Source organism: Pinus tabuliformis, chromosome 3_2 (genome assembly GCF_031772625.1).
Source record: "Pinus tabuliformis cultivar Carrire ecotype Pingquan chromosome 3_2, CPIR1, whole genome shotgun sequence".
NCBI classification, from domain to species: domain Eukaryota; kingdom Viridiplantae; phylum Streptophyta; class Pinopsida; order Pinales; family Pinaceae; genus Pinus; species Pinus tabuliformis.
In genome coordinates this window covers 761,809,595-761,827,862 of record NC_142302.1, presented here as the reverse complement: position 1 = coordinate 761,827,862, position 18,268 = coordinate 761,809,595, and the positions used below count along the sequence as shown (strand labels likewise).

The following is an 18,268-nucleotide window of genomic DNA, read 5'->3' as shown; positions in this document are numbered from 1 at the left end:
TTCAGCCCTAACCGAACTTCAAGTCAAATTTCACGCTGAACTCCATACCAAATTTTAACCCAAACTTCAAGTCAAATTTTAAGCTGAACTCCATACCAAATTTTAACCCGAACTTCAAGTCAAATCTCAAGTTGAATGTCAAGCTGAACTCCACATCGAATTTCAAGCCAAATTTCAAGTTGAACGACATTTTGAACTTCAAGCTTCAACTATGGATATCTAACATGTTTTTAGGTTTTGAACAAGACATCCTTTTTAAATATAGGATTGACATTAGCATATAATTTTCATTTTTAACATATGTTTAATGAGCAAATTAATTAATTTATTTTTTTGAAATATATTGTTTCTCAAACTCAGTGTTGAATTTTATAATATAGTTTTTCCATTCTGAATTTTTATTGAACTTCATGGTCATTGAACTTGAACACAAACTCCAACTAAGTGACCGAAGTTGAAAGGAAATTGCCCCCATTTTTGGTTGATGGCGTGCCCTTTTCAGCAAAAGAAAACATAGACTACAAGACCTGTGCATTGATTAAAATGACCCATGTGGATTCTAGTAAAAGGTCAAAACACATGTTGAAATGACAATGTGTAAAAACCAACATGGAACACATTCGACTACAGCGTTTGGACAAAGGAAAACATTGAATGCCCTCCCTACCAAAGTATCAAGCTAATTATGAGTTGATGAAGCTCATGTGCAAAAGATATTTCCTCCATATCCTTGGGTTGAGGTGAACCACAACCAAGATTGTTCTAAGAAGGATGTCATTAAATCCACTTTGTTGTTGGGGTGAGTTAAGAGATAGTTAAAAGATGAGGATTGGTATTTTCACTTTGTGCTTGAAAGTGCATCTGTGTTAAAATTGGCAACTAGGGCCAAACTCCATGTGGGCCATCTTATTTATGGCAGCTGATATTTTTATTGGATTCCTCTCATCGAGAGGTGTAGGACTGATCTAAAGATCATCCGATTCCGATAAGTATTCATGGAGATATGAATTTATTTGTGTTATGGGACAATTCGTCAAGGTCGGCCAGCAACCAAACTGCCCCCACTTGTGCTCAACGTTTTAGTATAAATAGAGGTGTCTTGAAAGTCATTTAGACACACACCCTTCTTGTAATCTCTTCCTCTCCACTTGTCTTTGGGTTTTTGGTGGGAGGAAGAGATCCTAAGAGACTACGCAGCCCTAAGAAGAGGATGCCCTAGCTCAACGTTGTCATGGAGAAGGCATGCCCTAGATCTAAATGCTGCCATGAGAAGGAAGAGTCTTGGACATGCCCTAGCCGCAGTCAAGAGGGGCAGTAAAGTGTAAGCCCTCAACGCAGCCAAGAAAAGGGTCTCCTGTCTAAGGGAGTTTCAACGCTATCCAAGGAGCCCTAAAGGGAGCCCTAGCCGCAGAAAATAGGAGGACGTTTGCAGCCCTATAAACGCAGTCAGTGTAGAAACATTAGGACATTGTTAAGAGGGATATGCCATGCCCTCATCCGCTATGCTAAAAGAATCAAGGACGCAGTCAAAGGAGGTCTTAGTAAAAGCCTTCATTGTCATGAGGAAGCCCTACTGCCTAAACGCAAACCTAAAGGGAGATACCTTATCTGCTGATCTAAATCAAGGCAACCCTAAACGCTGTCTATAAAAGATGTTCTAGCCGCAGTAGGAGAGTCCTAGCAGCCATTAAGGGAGAGGTATAGCTGCTGTGAAAGGAAGGTCTGATCGCAGTCAAAGGAGGCTTATTTCAGCAGACAAAAGAACCTCAACCACAACAAGAAAGAGATTGATCAGCGTGTATATTTGAGAGTTGTTTCAGGGGTCAAATTAAAGGGCTGAACTGCTTGCTGGTAGGAGGTTTGAGTGAGCTCTTGCTGGAGGGATATCAGTCACTCTATAGGCTGTCATAATCATGTTCTAAGGACTGTTGTATGCCACTTGGATACCACTGTAATAAGAAGAGAGCATAGACATAGTTCAGTCATTGTTAAGGGCTTGAAGGCTACTCTGAATAGTAAAGGCAATGGCCTTTCCTTGGAGATCAATTGCAGTCAAATCTGGGCAGATTTTGAGGACTGTTAGGAGACTGCACCTTGGACCTGTTAAAGGAGTCTAGCTGCTCTGCTAGGCTGTAAGCCATAGCAAGCAGCTAAGACTGGTGAGTGCAAATGGTTGATGGATGCAGCATATTGGATGCCGTGATGGATGCAGCATGATGGGTGCAGCGTTGGGTGCAGCTCAGGCACAGTGATGACAGCAGCTCTATGATTGGGTGCAACACAGTGACGGCTGCAACATGATGATGAGGTGTAGCTGTATGATGTGTGCAGCATTGTAATGAGGTACAGCATGATAATTGGGTGCAGCTCATTGAGGTGCAGCATGGTGATGGAGTCACCTTGGATCAGTGGAAGCAGTATGCCTCCATCTAAGCTCAGATCAGCTACTCATATGCTATCTTCTTAGAGAAGATCTCTGCTCTTATTTAGATAAGTCAAAGGTTGACTTCTGATGATGTACTATCTCTCTCTCTACTGAAATATTGAAGAACACATAAGAAGAATTGATCAAGGGTTTCCCCACATTAGGGTTTGTCCTAGCTAGCGCCACATCTTGTGTCCTCTTGTCTTGGCTTGTTTTCTGCGATTTATGTTCATGTTCTATCTGCATTTTACTATCATTATTGCTAATCTGGAATTGATATTGAGCTATATGGAAAATTGAAGTAAATTTGCTATTAGCATAGAACATACCTAAAATTAACAATCTGCCTACAAAAGTGTGAACCATGTGGAGTAGGTTGCAGAAAGTTAACAAGTAAGCACTAGATTACAACAAAAATTCTTGCATTTATCCACAAGTGAGAACTAGAGCCAAAAAGTAGATTTCAATAATCCACAGTTGTAACATCACAATCAATTATAGCAATTGAAAGATTCAATGAAAAAAATTGCCAAGCACTTATGGGTAATAAGCGTCGGTAGACCTACTTTGTTACCCATCCAAATGATCTAGTTTGGGATGCGGTGTGGTAGGAAGCTATAGTGACTCGTGAGTCAACCAACCACTAAAAGGAAATGAATGAAACAAAATTTATATTAATGTCCACTAATGACCAAACTAGGTCAAAGGGACCAAAGATTACACTAGCCATGAGAAGACCATACAAAAGCAGGGGATACAAGAGGCCCAACAACATGAAGAATGAAAAATAAGTATACCAACAACGAAAAAAGAGAGTTTTTGCATGATCCAACAAATGTGGTGAAGAGAGCTTCCTTGTTGTCAAAACAATCTTTGGCCATGAGAACCAATGGAGGGATAGAGGGATTGGGATTGCTTACATTGATTTCCTAATGTTATTTATCAATTTCAATTTCTTTTATTGCATGTTGATGTTCAATTATAAGGGCATTACCTTTTTTGGCCTACAAGGTGCAACATTCCTTGTGAAATGACCAAGTCTCTTAAGATAAGGGCAATATTTCTTCTTTTTGTGGTCTACATAGCAAACGGCCTAGTTGTCCCTCGATCTTCACTAGTAACAGTTGGGGGAAAAGGAGAAGAAAAAACCTTTGTATGAGAGAGTTGCTAGGACTACCTAGTGAATTAATTAGGATTTGGCAACTTCACTTTAATCTTGGATAGTCGAAAGGCAAGTTACAATAAAGAAATTGGGAAAAGATCTAATTCATTTTAATATTAGGAAGCAATCCTAAAAATTAATTTGATGCAAAAGGTGTAGTAATGGCCCTATGCCTCAAGCTTGACGCAGACCATGTTGAAGACGGTCATAATGGAATGGGTCATGAAATAGGCTTCAAGATTGCAAAGCATGAATCTAGCTTATCCCCATTAAAGGATGCGTCAAATTTTGATACAAAGATCATTCCATCCAACTTCAACAATCGGTGGGCAATGGAGATTGTGAATGGTATATTAGACTCTCATGGATATTGAAGGCGGTGATATTGTTGTGAGTTTGTAGTTGTGTCCTACATCATTTTAGCGTGAAACTAATCTTGTTATTGTCTTTGTACAACGAGCTATTCCATCAAAGTCTATCTCTATTGGCATTGTTTTTCCTACATCTGATCTAGCAAGAGTGAATAATACTAAAATCCTTGGAAGAGCTTGGGTCTCTTGGACCACAAAGCATCATGATGCAAATAGGATTAGAAATTTTGTAGACTTTATGGAACTTGCAATGAAACCAACAAAATCCATGATATGGATCCCATCAACAAAAATCACATGTGTCCATTGCTCCGATATATCATAATGTTATTAATCCCTAGTATGAAATCTTTCCAAAAATTCCATTGTTAGAGGTCTACAAATTGGTAATGCTATTCCAAATAATCTGCATTGTTGGTAAGGAAAATATGTAGAACCATAAGTCACAAAGGCAGTGCACACATGCAAAGAAATTTGCAGAAAAAGATGGAAAACTAACAAATAACTCAAGTGATAAGGCGTTACTTGTATGTCAAAAACCTTCAAACAGTGGTAGAATGCATCAACGAGCTATGAATCACTCGAGCAACCTGCAAATTTGCTTGAAGAAGAGAATTTGAGGAGAATTCTAAGAAGGAGAATATCCAATGGAAATGGAATTGTGTAGCTCCCAAAAAATCCCTAATCACATGGTTTACACCAACCAAGATAAGCACAGACAGACAATAATGCCAATGCTCACACAAGAAAAGAAGAATGCAAGTACAATGGAGATTCTTCACCTATACATGTTGAGCTCTCTCTCTCTCTCTCTCTCTCTCTCTCTCTCTCTCTCTCTCTATATATATATATATATATATAGAGAGAGAGAGAGAGAGAGAGAGAATCGCTAGAAAGATCTTTAACCAAGTTTCCCATGAGATGTACAAAAATGCACTAAGTTAAATGATCATCTTGGACTAAGGTAGGTGAGATACAAAATATAAAGATAAAATACAAATATAATACACATTTGGAGTAAGTCCACTAGGAACAAGAACTATATCTCATCAATATGTTGAGATTTTATTTAAACAAAAATACCTAATTTTCAATGTTTTTATGGTTGCAACTCAACCCCTGAGTTTGTGAAAGGAATTCGAGTAGCTTCACGTTTTTTACAGCAACTTTAAAAAAAAAGATATGGATTGTTATATAAAAACTGGGAGATCTTATTTATGTTCACACCTATCTACCATCTCATCATAACATAATGAGAAAAAAATTCATCCACTTCTCCCTCTTTGCAATTGGAGCTCATTCAAAAGCCATTCATAATATAGAAGATGATAGTGACCATGTGAGCAGTACTGGTAATTACAGTTCTTCTGCTTTCACAGGCCTGAGTGTTATTACTGATTTATTGATTGGTGACTTGATTTGCTACCTGGTTTGCTACATGACTACTCGACTTGTTTACGTGCTCTCAGGATTGCAGATAAATGTTTGTGTGTGTGTGTGTGTCTACGTCTTCCAACACAGATACCAAACATTCACATAGAGTCCATGGAAGTATAAGGAACAAGAAAACTGCAATTCATTTCATATTAGAATATCTGATTTCAGATTTGCAGGGACTTTTTACCCCTTGACCATAAGTTTATCAAAAGGAAATATCACATTTAAAAAGCAGGATTATATGTTCCTCCTACCTTCTCCCTAGCTACCAACCCCTGAATTTAATGGCTTTTCAATCCCTTCCCTCATAAAGTAGCTATCTTTTATTTAGAATGAAATTTCAACTAGAAAACAACAGATTCTTGCAACATTTCACAGCCTCATAAACAAAACCTGTGCAAGAGACAACCATAAATCAAGTGGTGCATATTAGCAATTGGTTCAGAAGCTTTTAAGCTATTAACAGCAACTTTTCAATGGTTACTAATTGGAATAATCTATTCCAGAATCCTTCCTTTACAACCGTTTGCAAGAAGAGATTTATCCCATTCACTTTCCTGCAGAGCAGATTTGAAACTATTTCCTCTTCAGCCACTCTTTTCGGAGCTGATGTAAACAGGCAAATGTTGTGTCAAAAGACCTCGTTAACTTCATGCTAGCATGATTCCTAGAGATGCCCACTAAAAAGCAATGGTTGATGATTAAATTCATAAACGTTGCTCTTCTAAGAATTTCCCCATTCATCCACGGTTGTCTAGATTGTGAAGCAATAAATCCATGCACTGAGCAACACAAGGTGTGTTATCAATTATTTTAAAGCTCTCCATGATAAACTTCTTAATACCCACACAGTTTGAAGCACCGTCCATAAAATCCTAGGCATCACTTTCTTCTCCAACCTTAAGTGATGATTCCTGAAGATATTGAAAAGATACTTTGTATTCTTCACTTGACATATTGTGTCAATCAGGTTTTTTAAAAACGCACCTAAAGAAAAATACCAGAATATCAATTAGAGACCTGTGCAACATATCCGCCTAACCACCCCATAGAATTACGCAACCTATTTGCTGCCAGGATTCTTTAATTGAAGGCAACTTGTTTGTCACTCTGTAGCTTTTTAAGAGATAATGAAATGGTAAAAAGATCTAGCCACATTAAATGGGATATCATTTTAACTCAAAATTTATATAATAGTGGAAAGAACCCAAAAAAATAAAAAAAAAAAAAAAAATAAAAACATAAGCATGCACACACCTATGCACACGCACGCATATCAGCCAATTACAGTGCTACTGACAGAGTCTGACTGAGAGCTAGAGATAGGGAGTCATAATCAATAAATAGGCATTCAAATGGACACCCAACAACATGGACTCCAGAACAGACATGAATCAGATTATCAATACCTCTATAATCTATATCTAACACATGCATTAAGCATCTTTACCTGTTGCTCAGACAGTGATATTGCAGTAGAGATGGCACCTTCAGTCTTTCCATATATCGGTGATAAACAAGTTGAATGAGGGTGCAGGAGACAGTATAGACTACCGTTAGGTAGAGGGTGCATACATGCCCCGACCTTCAATTATTTCTAGCTTATGTGCTGTTTCAGATTTAGCAACTCCAGTTTTAGATAGAATTTTTATAATATCAGAGATTTGCTTTTGTTATTCTTAGCATGCCTCATCTATTGTTAGTAGAAAAGCATGGATCCCTAGTCAGTTAGAGCACTCGTGCATGAGAAGTTGCCAGTTTAGGTAGAGAGCACAGATCTGAAGGAAAGGATGCATGCTTGCATACTCCAGTTCATCTTCTAGTCGGGGCACATTTACTAGGCACTCTTATCCATGTTACTATAGTGCAATAGGTGATCAGATTAGGGCTATGGTTTAACACAGTCATAACCAGGTAGGCCTTTGAATGTGTCCATATTCATGGTACGTTCACTTCTCTTTCTATCCTCTAAAGAAGACGCAGAGTGCACCACTTGCTGGTTAGCGTGATTTTGTTTTGAACTATTGCAGGGTATTTTATTTGTTCCAAAGTTCAATAGCAAATAAATGTGATTTGGGAGCTCAGATATGTGTATTTGTTGTTCAAATTTTCAGCAGTATGTGTTTGTAGATTAGCATGCTTAGATCTGCTGTTTGATTGAAGCTTTCAAGTTTTCAGCTACCTAGTATTTAGGTTATTCTTTCTAAGTTCAGAATCTGCTTACCATGGTTTGAAAACTAACAGCAGGTTTCTTGATACAGGACTCTTTATGTTCCAACAGCATATTTACTATAATCACATTGTAGAAATATCAACAATACTCTACAATCCTAAACCACCAGTCACTGAAGCTTATAACAATAGGAGATTCAAGAGACAATTCAAATTATCCATCCATTTTGGCAACAATTCTTAATCCATTGAATAATTATTGAATAAAAAGGAAAGGATTGAAAATTGGAAACGGAATATATAAGATTAAAGAGAGAACAAAAGGCGAAAGAAGATATGTAGAAAGTGGGCAAAGCCTAAAATACAGACGAATACAGAGTTACATGCTTTCTGGTTACTTCTACTCTCACTCTTTCTCTCAATCGTATCTGAAGAGCAAAAAAGGAGGTACAGTGGAAATCAAGGCATTTGAACTGTTGAAAGAAAGAAAGCACACAAGTTATATAAAAAATAATGAAACATCACAATGGGCAAAAGCTAATGCTAGTAGAAACCTGGTAACCCTAAAGGTCTCCTCATCTCAAAATGAAAGGATAGAAAGTTTCCAGTTTAGCTATCTCGGAGGTGAGTGACTTGTGGCTTAGAGGCCACAATGGAGCTTTATCATGTTACATTTGCCCTGATACTCCCATGGCCTTGACTTTCTAGTTTCAGAGAATTCCATGTGCCTGAGTGAACGTGTTTCACAGAGGCATTCTTGACATCAAAGGAAGGTTGGGCATAAATTTCACTTGAATTCTTAGAATTTGGAACAAAAGGAACGATAAGAACATGAGAAAGTGCAGGTGACTGAAATCTAAGGAAAGTTTAGTCCAAGAGCAGGTACAGCTGAATCAAGTATGTAGTTCGTTGTGACTAAAGTTTGCACTTGGGTATGTTACATACAACAGAAGATGTGCAGGGTTTGTATCCTCTCTTATCACCTTTCGCCCAATAACCCTGAGTCGGTATTTTTACAATTGATTTAAGACAGCTAACACAATTATTTTGGGTGTACAAGCACAGCCTCTTATGAAGGATCTGCCTATATCTCAGATTGATGGGTAATGTTCAACATTGCAAAGATCATTCTATGCTGCGTTTCAATAAGCTGTCTAGGTGACACTGTCTTATCTAAGAACATTGAAGGTATACGCTCACTTGGCATATCAGATCCAAACATCGTCTAACATACAGACTACTCTCATAAATTGCCCATACCAGACTGCTCATGTATCGAAATATTTGGCCATAAATGATAATAAATACGATGCTAGGTCTTGTGTGCAAAACCGGTAGTATTATCTTAATTCTAGCACCACGAGCAGCTTCTTGCTACAAGATGAAAAATTTAGAGGGTAAAATGGAAGATTGACTCTTGAGTTCTACCCTATGACGATGTTTGATTAGTTCTTGTGTGCAAAACCGGTTGTATTATCTTAATTCTAGCATTAGGAGCAGGCTTCTTGCTACAAGATGAACAATTTGGAGGGTAAAATTGAGGATTGACTCTTGAGTTCTACCCCATGAAGAAACACCAGACAAGTTACCTAGAAAGTTCTCTCAGAACCTACTCACATTTCCCCTGATTGCACACCTACCCTTCCTCCCAAGCCACGGGTGATTAACAAACATGGAGTTATTTTTCAGCCTCGAGCTTTCCCAGCTAAATTTAAATTTTAAAGACCTTGCAATCCAGAGGAAAATATTTTTATGGCACCATATTACAAGCACAACAAAAGGATGATTTTTTAAATAATGCTGTGCCACAAAAAAGTACACCCAAACAGGGAATAGTAAATACAAAGAATCAAAATTCGGCCATAAAGTTTGACACCGTGAATCGGGTGCTCTTCTTTCACAGAGCTTAACACCACTGATTGCAAAAGAAAAGTACAGAATGCCAATAGCAGCAAAAATGACATGAAACAATTTTGCTGGCAGATTCTGAACAGTCAAAAATAAATGGCACCTCCCCTAAAATATGTAACAAAATCTCAAAAAGTATAATGTCACAATTTCAAGGAAATACCAAATAATAGCAACGATGTTAGGAAACAGTTCTACATATGCAATGACAGGTCAATTTTTCCTCTAAATTTTAACAGGTGCCAGCTTACAATTTCCATATAACGAAACAAATTTTGGGCTGCTGCTAAAGTACAAAGAGCACATAGATTGCCCTAAGGTTATGCGTATTGTCGTTGAAGATCTTGATGATTGATGCAAATGGGTATTAGTTTTCAGACAATTAAAGTCAACCCACGACATCAAATTCATCCTCCTTCAAGTGGGCAAGGAATTTAATGGGGCGTCCACCTACCTCCATATTGAACTGGACTTTGTAAGGCAGATTTGCAGAAATGCGTTTACCTTTCCACAGACCCACGTAGTCGTTCACCACGCCCTCCATGCCCCCAAGATCGAACTCTGGCGTTTTGGGTACGTGATAGACCTTCAAGGGTCCCCTAACTTTGACTCTGTCACCAACTTTAGCTTTGAGTTGTATGTCTTCGATAGACTGTTCTGTCTCCTCCAAGGCCACTTTGCAGATAACCATGGCTCTTCCTCTTCTTCGCTCTGTTAGTGATTTGTTCTCCTGGTTGAAATCGAAAGTGGTTGAGATGGGCAGATGGCAGATTTGTCCTCTGCTTTTGGGGATTTTCTTGGCGGGGAAACCCAATGAAACAGATGTGGATCTGCAAGTTGAAACCAGTGAATTTGGAGAACAAATAAATGCCATTTTTAATTAAGGGTTCTTTGAATTGTAGAACTGGAGAAATGTGTGTGTGGGGGCGTAAATAGACTGGTTATAGAGATTTTTTGAACCTGCAGGGGTGGCACAATTCTTGTCATCAAATCAAACTTAAGACACCTAAAATGTTGGGTAAACATTGGTTAGTGTGGAGCATGATCTTGACTGTTCGATAAGATCATGTGTGGCCGGTCGGAGATTACAATTATGAAGTAGGTGATACCTTAGGGTCGAGGTTAAGGGTCAAGTTGGTCTTATGCCAAGATTCACTATTTTATTTTGAAATTTTTTTATTTTGTTTTGGCATTCATTGTAATAGATATCATTCATGACAGAGCCGTAGACAGGATCCCTTCACATATTAGAGGGTCGAATTAATGACGTGTGGCATAAGGATAATGATGAAGGTTATGCCTTTTTGAGAGGATAATGTTATTTTGTTGGAATATATGGGCATAATTCTCCAAATTTGGAACTTTGCTCATGAGTTAAGGTTTTGTTGCTGTTGGAACTTTGCTCATGAGTTAAGGTTTTGTTGCTGTTGGAACTTTGCTCATGAGTTAAGGTTTTGTTGCTGAGATGATTGCTTGAGAATAAAACCATGTATATATTTATTCAAAATATAAATAATTTATCATTAAAATGCCATTTATTTTTAATCAAACAAATATTTTTTTTCAGTTATAAGTCTTTTCATTTTTCCAGCGAATTATTAAGCTTTTCAACAAAATTTGGATTCCATCAAAGTGCCTTCCATTGTGATCACGGTAAATGTTAGTTATTAGACCTTTCAATAAAATTTGGATTCTATCAAACTGCCTTCCATTGTGATCACGGTGAATGGATTCCATCAAAGTGCCTTCCATTGTGATTACGGTAAATGGATTCCATCAAAGTGCTTTCCATTGTGATCACTGTAAATGTTAGTTATTAGACTTTTCAATAAAATCTGGATTCCATCAAAGTGCCTTCCATTGGGATCACTTTAAATGTTATGAATTAGCTAGTTATTTTTAACAAATTTGGATTCCATTTTCCAAGTTATCCAAAGAAATTTGGATTCTATCACATAACAAATTTGGATTCTATTTTCCAAGTTATCCAAAGAAATTTGGATTCCATCAAATAACAAATTTGGATTCCATTTTCCAAGTTATTCAAAGAAATTTGGATTCCATCAAAGTGTCTTCCATTGTAATGATTATCACTAAATTAGTTAGTTATTTTTAATAAATTTGAATTTTTATTTGTAGTATAGTTTTCTTTTGTTTTTTTACTATTTCTTGTAAGTAGTTATAAAAAATTTGATTATATATATGGATTTCGTGAAAGTGTTTTTTATTGTTATGATAGACATTGTAAATCTTATAAATTAATAGGTTATTTTTAACAAATTTGAATTCTATTTTATAATTTTTTGGTTACTTTTTGTTTTTGGTATAAGAGTATTTTTAGTGATTTTTTCAATATTTTTTGTATTTTTCTAATATTAGATCATTAAGATATTTATTTTGTTTTATGTATCAGGTTGAGCTAAAGGGTTTGATAATATATTGGTTGATGAATGTAGTACTTCTTGATGAATAGTCATTTTGTTGAAGCATCGTAGGGTTTGAGCATGGCTTTAGCTTCATTTAGGTTTTTTAGGTATTTTCATGACTCCCAAGATAGTTTTCTTTCCCAAGGCAACTTTAAGTGTCTCGATGTAGCTCATTGTTCCCAATGATTGGTTAAAATTTGTTTGGGTTATTCTTCATGTATTGGGACTTCTCATACCATGCCACATCCTTGATCCTATATATCTCGCCTTGTTGGCACACTTTGAGGAATGTACCACTAATTTAAAGGTGTGTCTTCCTTGGAGATTGCATTTAATGCTCTTTTGGACAAATGTAGACATATTTGTCTTGCACATAACTTGAGGAGTTGTTTTACTTGATTTAAGGTGTAGGGTGTGATCTTGAAGTTTCATGCATAACACTGGGAGCTATTTTGAGGGGTTACACCACTTGAGGCTTTCACCCATGATTTTGGAGGACTTTCTCCCCTTGGGGACTTACACCCCCACGTTATAGGAGACTTGGGAATCTTTACTTGCATGATTTGTGGAGATTGGTTGAAGACACGCCCCTTCAAAGGCCTTTGGAGATTAGATATTGGGCTTTGGGTCATTTTCCTTCTTCACTTATGGAGACATCCCCCTCTCTTGAGTTATTTTTCACTTGGATCATTATACATGTAGCTTGAGCACTCCATGTTTATTGTATTTTATACTATATAATTAGAGAAACATGTATTTTAGACTAGATAATTGGAGAAATATATATTTTATTTCTCCATTGGTTAAATCTAAGGATCTCACATGAGATAATATTATTTTATTGAAAAGGAAGTTGAGGAACACACTATATGAAAGGTTCCCTTCCTCGTTATTGCTCATGGTTCAATTTTTGGAGCTTTCCATTACTTGGAGCTTGATTGACATGTCTTTTTCTTAAAGCATATGGTTATGTAAGGGTTTCTTTCTTCGTGGATGATTGTTGTCAATTATCAAGTTTTTTTATCTTTGCGTTTATTTGGTGCATATGGATTAATGGTGAAATGTTAAAGTCTTCTACAGGTTAAGTAAATCAATCCATTTGAGGGATAAAATATAATGCTTGGAACGAATATAGTCTAGGGTAATTATTTCTTTCTTCCTTTGTTGGTTTGATGATTATTTTGTGTCTTGCTTTGTTTTTCCTTTAAATCCCTATAAAAAGTGTTAAATGGGTTTATCAAACCATAGTTGACCTTGTTAGTGAATGTTATTCCTATGAGGATCCCTTTTTGTTTAACCTTGATCTCCATTATTGATCTTGATTTAGTGAGTGATTACTCTTCCTCTTTTGTTTTAATCCCTTAGCCCTAATCCTTGATTGAACTAGGCCAATTCTTAAGCGAGTTTCCTTTTTACCTCATAAACCATTTGATTCATCTTGACTCCATTGCCCTTATTGAATTTGGCATTCATCTCTACATCCTCCTATCACCTTATTTTAAAGCCCTAAAAACCCCAAAACTCTATTTCACCAAAGCTACTCTCAACTTCACCTTGTGCCTCATTGCTTGATCTTAGTAATCTTACTAGGGATATCGTCAATAGGTCTTAGCTTAAGTGGTTGGGATGGTGGTTTGTCATCCCATCTACCCGAGTTCGAGCCTCCGACGACATGGCCCGTCATAGTAAGGCTGGAAGGATAGGTGTCCCATTGGAGTCTAAGATCCCAACTCAAATTTTCAGTGGTCTCCAGATGACTCGGTCCTAGGCTAAACTATGAGTTTCTAATATATGTGGCTTATGAGATGTTGCATATATCTGGGGAGGTTGCTAGTTTCCTTGTCTGGAAAAAAAAAAAACCTATTAGGGATACCCCCTCTTGGGTTGGAGGAGAGTAGGCCTAAAATGAAGAGGATGAGTCCATAAGGTGGCAATGGTGATCGTCCCAATAATTTCCCTTTGAGTTGTACCTTATCAATTAAGGCTTTTATCATTGAATGCAATTTGAGCAATAACATTTTCCATAGTTGTAATTACCATAAAAATGTTTACAAACTAATTATATAAATTTTCAATAAATTTGGAATCCATCCCAATGCCTTCCATAATCATAATTACCATTCACATGTCATTTTATGATATAGCACCTAAATTTTATATGTGATGTTACTTTTCTTCAAAATGTAAACTGCGTCGCATAGCCATAATTATCATTCAAATATTATTTTATGATATAAACATCTAAATTTCATAGCTTATGTGATGTTGCTCTTTCTCAAAATGAAAATTGTGTGATATGGCATGCAAAGTGTGTGAATATGATAATATGAGTATAACATGTAAAGTGTGGGTTTGACATGAGTAGTTTGATAAGTTTGATATTTTATATATTTTATGAAGTTTAAGGAGGCCTTGGAAATTGAAAAGAGGCTTGTCAATATGAATAGTGTTGGCATTATGATTTCTGGTATGGCTATATGTTACAGATGTTGTACTTGATGGCAACTCCCATGACAAGGCTCTCAATTTATGAAAAATTAAGAAAGACGCAGGATATCAATTCAGAAGGTGCGTACCCGCAGGTACACCATGCAGGGACCGCGTCCAGAGTCGCAGGCTAGCCATTCAGGAGGTGCGTCCACCCAGTGCACACATTTCTAGGCAGAGAAAAGCCCACATGGGGGTTTCTTGTGTTTTACTCTTGGTATCCGCCGACGGTATTGTGTTATTATGGTGTCGGCTCGTGGTATTGTTCCATGATTTGAGGAGGAGCTTGCCTATATAAAGCAAAGGAGATCATTTGGCTTAGGTATGTCTTTGGTTGAATATCTTATTGGGTGAGATCTGGTCTAGATCTAAAAGGCGAATCTACTGAGGGACTGAGATCTCTTTGGCGCAAGATCAGATCTGTAGATCTGACTGTTTGGGTTACACTTAAAGTCTTGAAATCATTCATACCCGAAGGGACGCAGGTACAGTGAAAGGAAAGCGCGCCGGGACGCAGTGCAGAATCTGGAGATCTGCATGGGGACGCAGGGCAGACGAAGTTCAGGTGCGTCTGGGACGCCGCTGAGTGACTAGAGATCTGCGTGGGGACGCAAAGCAATCAAGGTTCAGGTGCGTCTCTGAAGCAAAAGGACGCGGCGCGATAGTGTTTTTGGGTGCGTCCCTGTAGCAAAAAGACGCGGCGTGATAGTGTTTCTGGATGCGTCCCTGAAGCAACAGAACGCTGAGCAGTTAAAGGAACAGTGCGTGGGCACGCAGCGCAGCAGAAGGATATCTGCGTGTGGACGCAGGGTAGCAGAAGGTTAGCTGCGTCTGGTCGTAGGCCACAGAAAAAAAACTGCGTCTCTGTCTTAAGATGTTCTGTTGATTGAATTTCTCTGTTGATAAAGTGTTATGGGTTAGTTCTGTTATTGATGATCTGATATCTGTAGTGGACTGTAACTGTTATGTACTTGTTGATCATCTGATGCTTTATGAAAAGAAGTAGGGGGTTGTAGCTCCCTTCCAGGAGTAGACTAGAAAACGAGAGAGAGAGAGAGTTGTAGCTCTCTGCAGGTTGCAGCCTGCGTACTGGTAAAGGACTGCACCAGTACAAAATCATTGTAAAAGAAGTTTCTAATTTGAAAGAAGATATAGACATATTGCAGCAGGTGGTTTTCACCCACATTGGGTTTCCACCTTACATCTTGTGTTCTTTGGTGTGACTATCTGTTTTCTTTGTTCATGCTCATTATTTTATGGTACTGACATGAAAAAATAATTCAAAGATCAAATAAGGAAGATTTATTAAATTGCTAGATAATACTGATTCACCCCCCCCCCTCTCAGTATTATTTCCAACAATTGGTATCAGAGCAGGTCCTTCAGAGAAGCTTGATCGCTTGAAGGTAGATCATTCATCATGAGCAACTACGAGATTGAAGCATCAATCAGGCCACCGGTTTTTGATGGGACAAACTTCAATTATTGGAAGGTAAGAGTTACTGCATATCTTCAATCTCTTGGTACAGAAGTTTGGGACATTGTAGAAACAGGCTATGCTTTTCCTTCAGCTACTCCTACAGATCCAACTGAGAAAAAGAAGTATGAAACAAATGCAAAAGCAGTCAGTACTCTATTAGGAAGTATATCCCAAACGGAATTCATGAAGGTAATGCACTTCAAATCAGCAAAAGAGATATGGGACAAAATGGTCACAAGCTATGAAGGAGATGAACAGGTAAAGCGAGCTAAACTTCAAACTCTCAGGATTCAGTATGAGACTCTCAAGATGTATAATGATGAAAGTGTGGCTAATTATTTTCTTCGGGTAGATGAGATTGTTAATTGTATGAAAAATTTGGGTGAAGAAATAAAAGAGGCTATAGTAGTTGAAAAGATTCTAAGATCATTATCCCCCAAGTTTGAATCTAAAGTATCTGCAATAGAAGAAAAGGAAAATCTCTGAATTCTCACTATGTCTCAGCTACATGGAATTCTAACTGCTTATGAAATGAGAAAGGGAGGTCCATCAGACAGAAGGGAAGCTGCTTTCAAGGCATCAGGCAAAGAAGATTACTATGAGGCAAGCCATGTTCCAGAAGAAGAGGAAGAAGAATCAAATTTTGTCAGAAATCTTCAAAGGGGTTCTGGAAGGTTCAGAGGTAAGCTACCTTTCAAATGCTTTGCTTGTGGAAGAGTAGGTCATTATGCTGCAAAATGTCCTTATAAGGATAAAGGAAAGGAACCTGCTAGATGGAACAAGAAACAAAGTGCAAATAAGAAAAGCTACTACACCCATGAAGATAGTGATGGTCTATCAAACAGTGATGAAGATGAACGAGGTAATGAATATAAGTTATTAATGGCATTTGAAGATGATGATTATATGGATGCTATAGATGTGGATAACCTTTATGATGAAATCACTAGACTCAAGAGATGTATAGAAGAAAAGAATGTGATCATTGATACTCTACAATTTCAAATTGATGAAAAAGAAAAACATCTTGAAAAACTAGAAGGAGAAATTGTTGGTCTTAGAAAAGAGATTGAGAAAACAAAAGCTATTAATCTTAAGTTTGTCAAAGGATCTGAAACTTTGGATAAGATTATCAATGTGCAGCGGTCTCCTCTAAACAAGACAGGTCTGGGCTACAATGGAGAAACCTCTCAAGCATCCACCTCAAAGAGTTATCTTGATGCAGCAAGAAGAAATGAGCAAAAGAACAATGAAGATCATCAGGTAAAGCAGGGACGAATTACAAACAGAAACTATCAAGGGCAATCCATCTTAAGGGTGAACCAGCCACAGGTAAAATCTTCTCAATTTGGTCCAAGAATAGATGAAAATAGAAATTACAATCAGTTGGCTGGTAGATTCGATAACCGCAGAAGTTTCTTCAATGGACAATGCTTTTCTTGTCATAACTTTGGTCACAAAGCAGCTCAATGTGTTGCATATAAAACAATCATGACTAGGGAAGCTCAAAAACAAAGAAGTATGACAGGGATTACAAAAAGGACCTATAACAACTTTTCGGTTCTTGAAAATGAAGTCGAATGTTCTATTTGCAATAACTTTGGTCATGAAGAATCGGAATGCAGGAGCAGGTTTCAGCAGAAAAAGGAGCAAGCCTCAAGCACCAAAACATGGAGAATAAAGGAACCTCAAACAAAAAGATGTGGAATAGCATTTTATGCAGAGGGACAGGAAAATCTATGGTACATTGACAGTGGATGTTCGAAGCATATGACAGGTGATAAAGAAAAACTTGAATCTTATTCTGCTCTAGAAAAAGGAAAGAAAGTCTCTTTTGGAAATGATACTCCTGCAACTATAAAAGGAAAAGGCATTGCTCAGTTAAAAGAAAAGGTCAAAGCTGGAAATGTTTTGTATGTTGATGGATTGAAGCATAATCTTCTAAGTGTCAGCCAGATGTGTGATCAAAGAACCGAGGTTATTTTCAGATCGAATGGATGTCTTGTTCGTGATCTTGATACAGGTAAAACAGTACTCAAAGGCAAAAGAACTCCAAATAATCTGTACATATTTGAAGAAGGACAACAACAATGCTATCTGAGCAAGGATGAAGAGCACTGGTTATGGCATCGAAGGTTGGGACATCTAAGCTTCTCACAAATAAGGAAAGCATGCAAATATCAGGCAGTTCGCGATCTTCCAGATATCAAAATTCCTGACAACACCATATGCAGATCATGTCATTTTGGAAAACAAACCAGAACTAACTTTCCAGAGAAAGAAGGATCAGCTAGCATGCCTCTTGAGCTAGTACATACAGATACATGTGGTCCATTCAGGAAAAGAACACCTAGAGGAGAGGAATACTTGATATTATTTATTGACGATTTCTCCAAGTTT

At 37.5% G+C, this 18,268-nt stretch overlaps 1 protein-coding gene across 1 annotated transcript; it reads right to left on the bottom strand.

Annotated features, from left to right (window-relative positions):
- Positions 1-9,584: 9,584 nt before the first annotated feature.
- LOC149182848 (ferredoxin-thioredoxin reductase, variable chain-like) lies at positions 9,585-10,574 on the bottom strand. Its single transcript, XM_089416967.1, has one exon. It carries the CDS (start codon positions 10,347-10,349, stop codon positions 9,864-9,866), a length of 486 nt encoding a protein of 161 aa, XP_089273093.1. The 5' UTR covers positions 10,350-10,574; the 3' UTR covers positions 9,585-9,863.
- Between the last annotated feature and the right edge of the window lie 7,694 nt (positions 10,575-18,268).

Bases quoted from the DNA above. Each gene is read 5' to 3' on its own strand.
- LOC149182848 (XM_089416967.1), bottom strand. From the start codon at position 10,349: ATGGCATTTATTTGTTCTCCAAATTCACTGGTTTCAACTTGCAGATCC.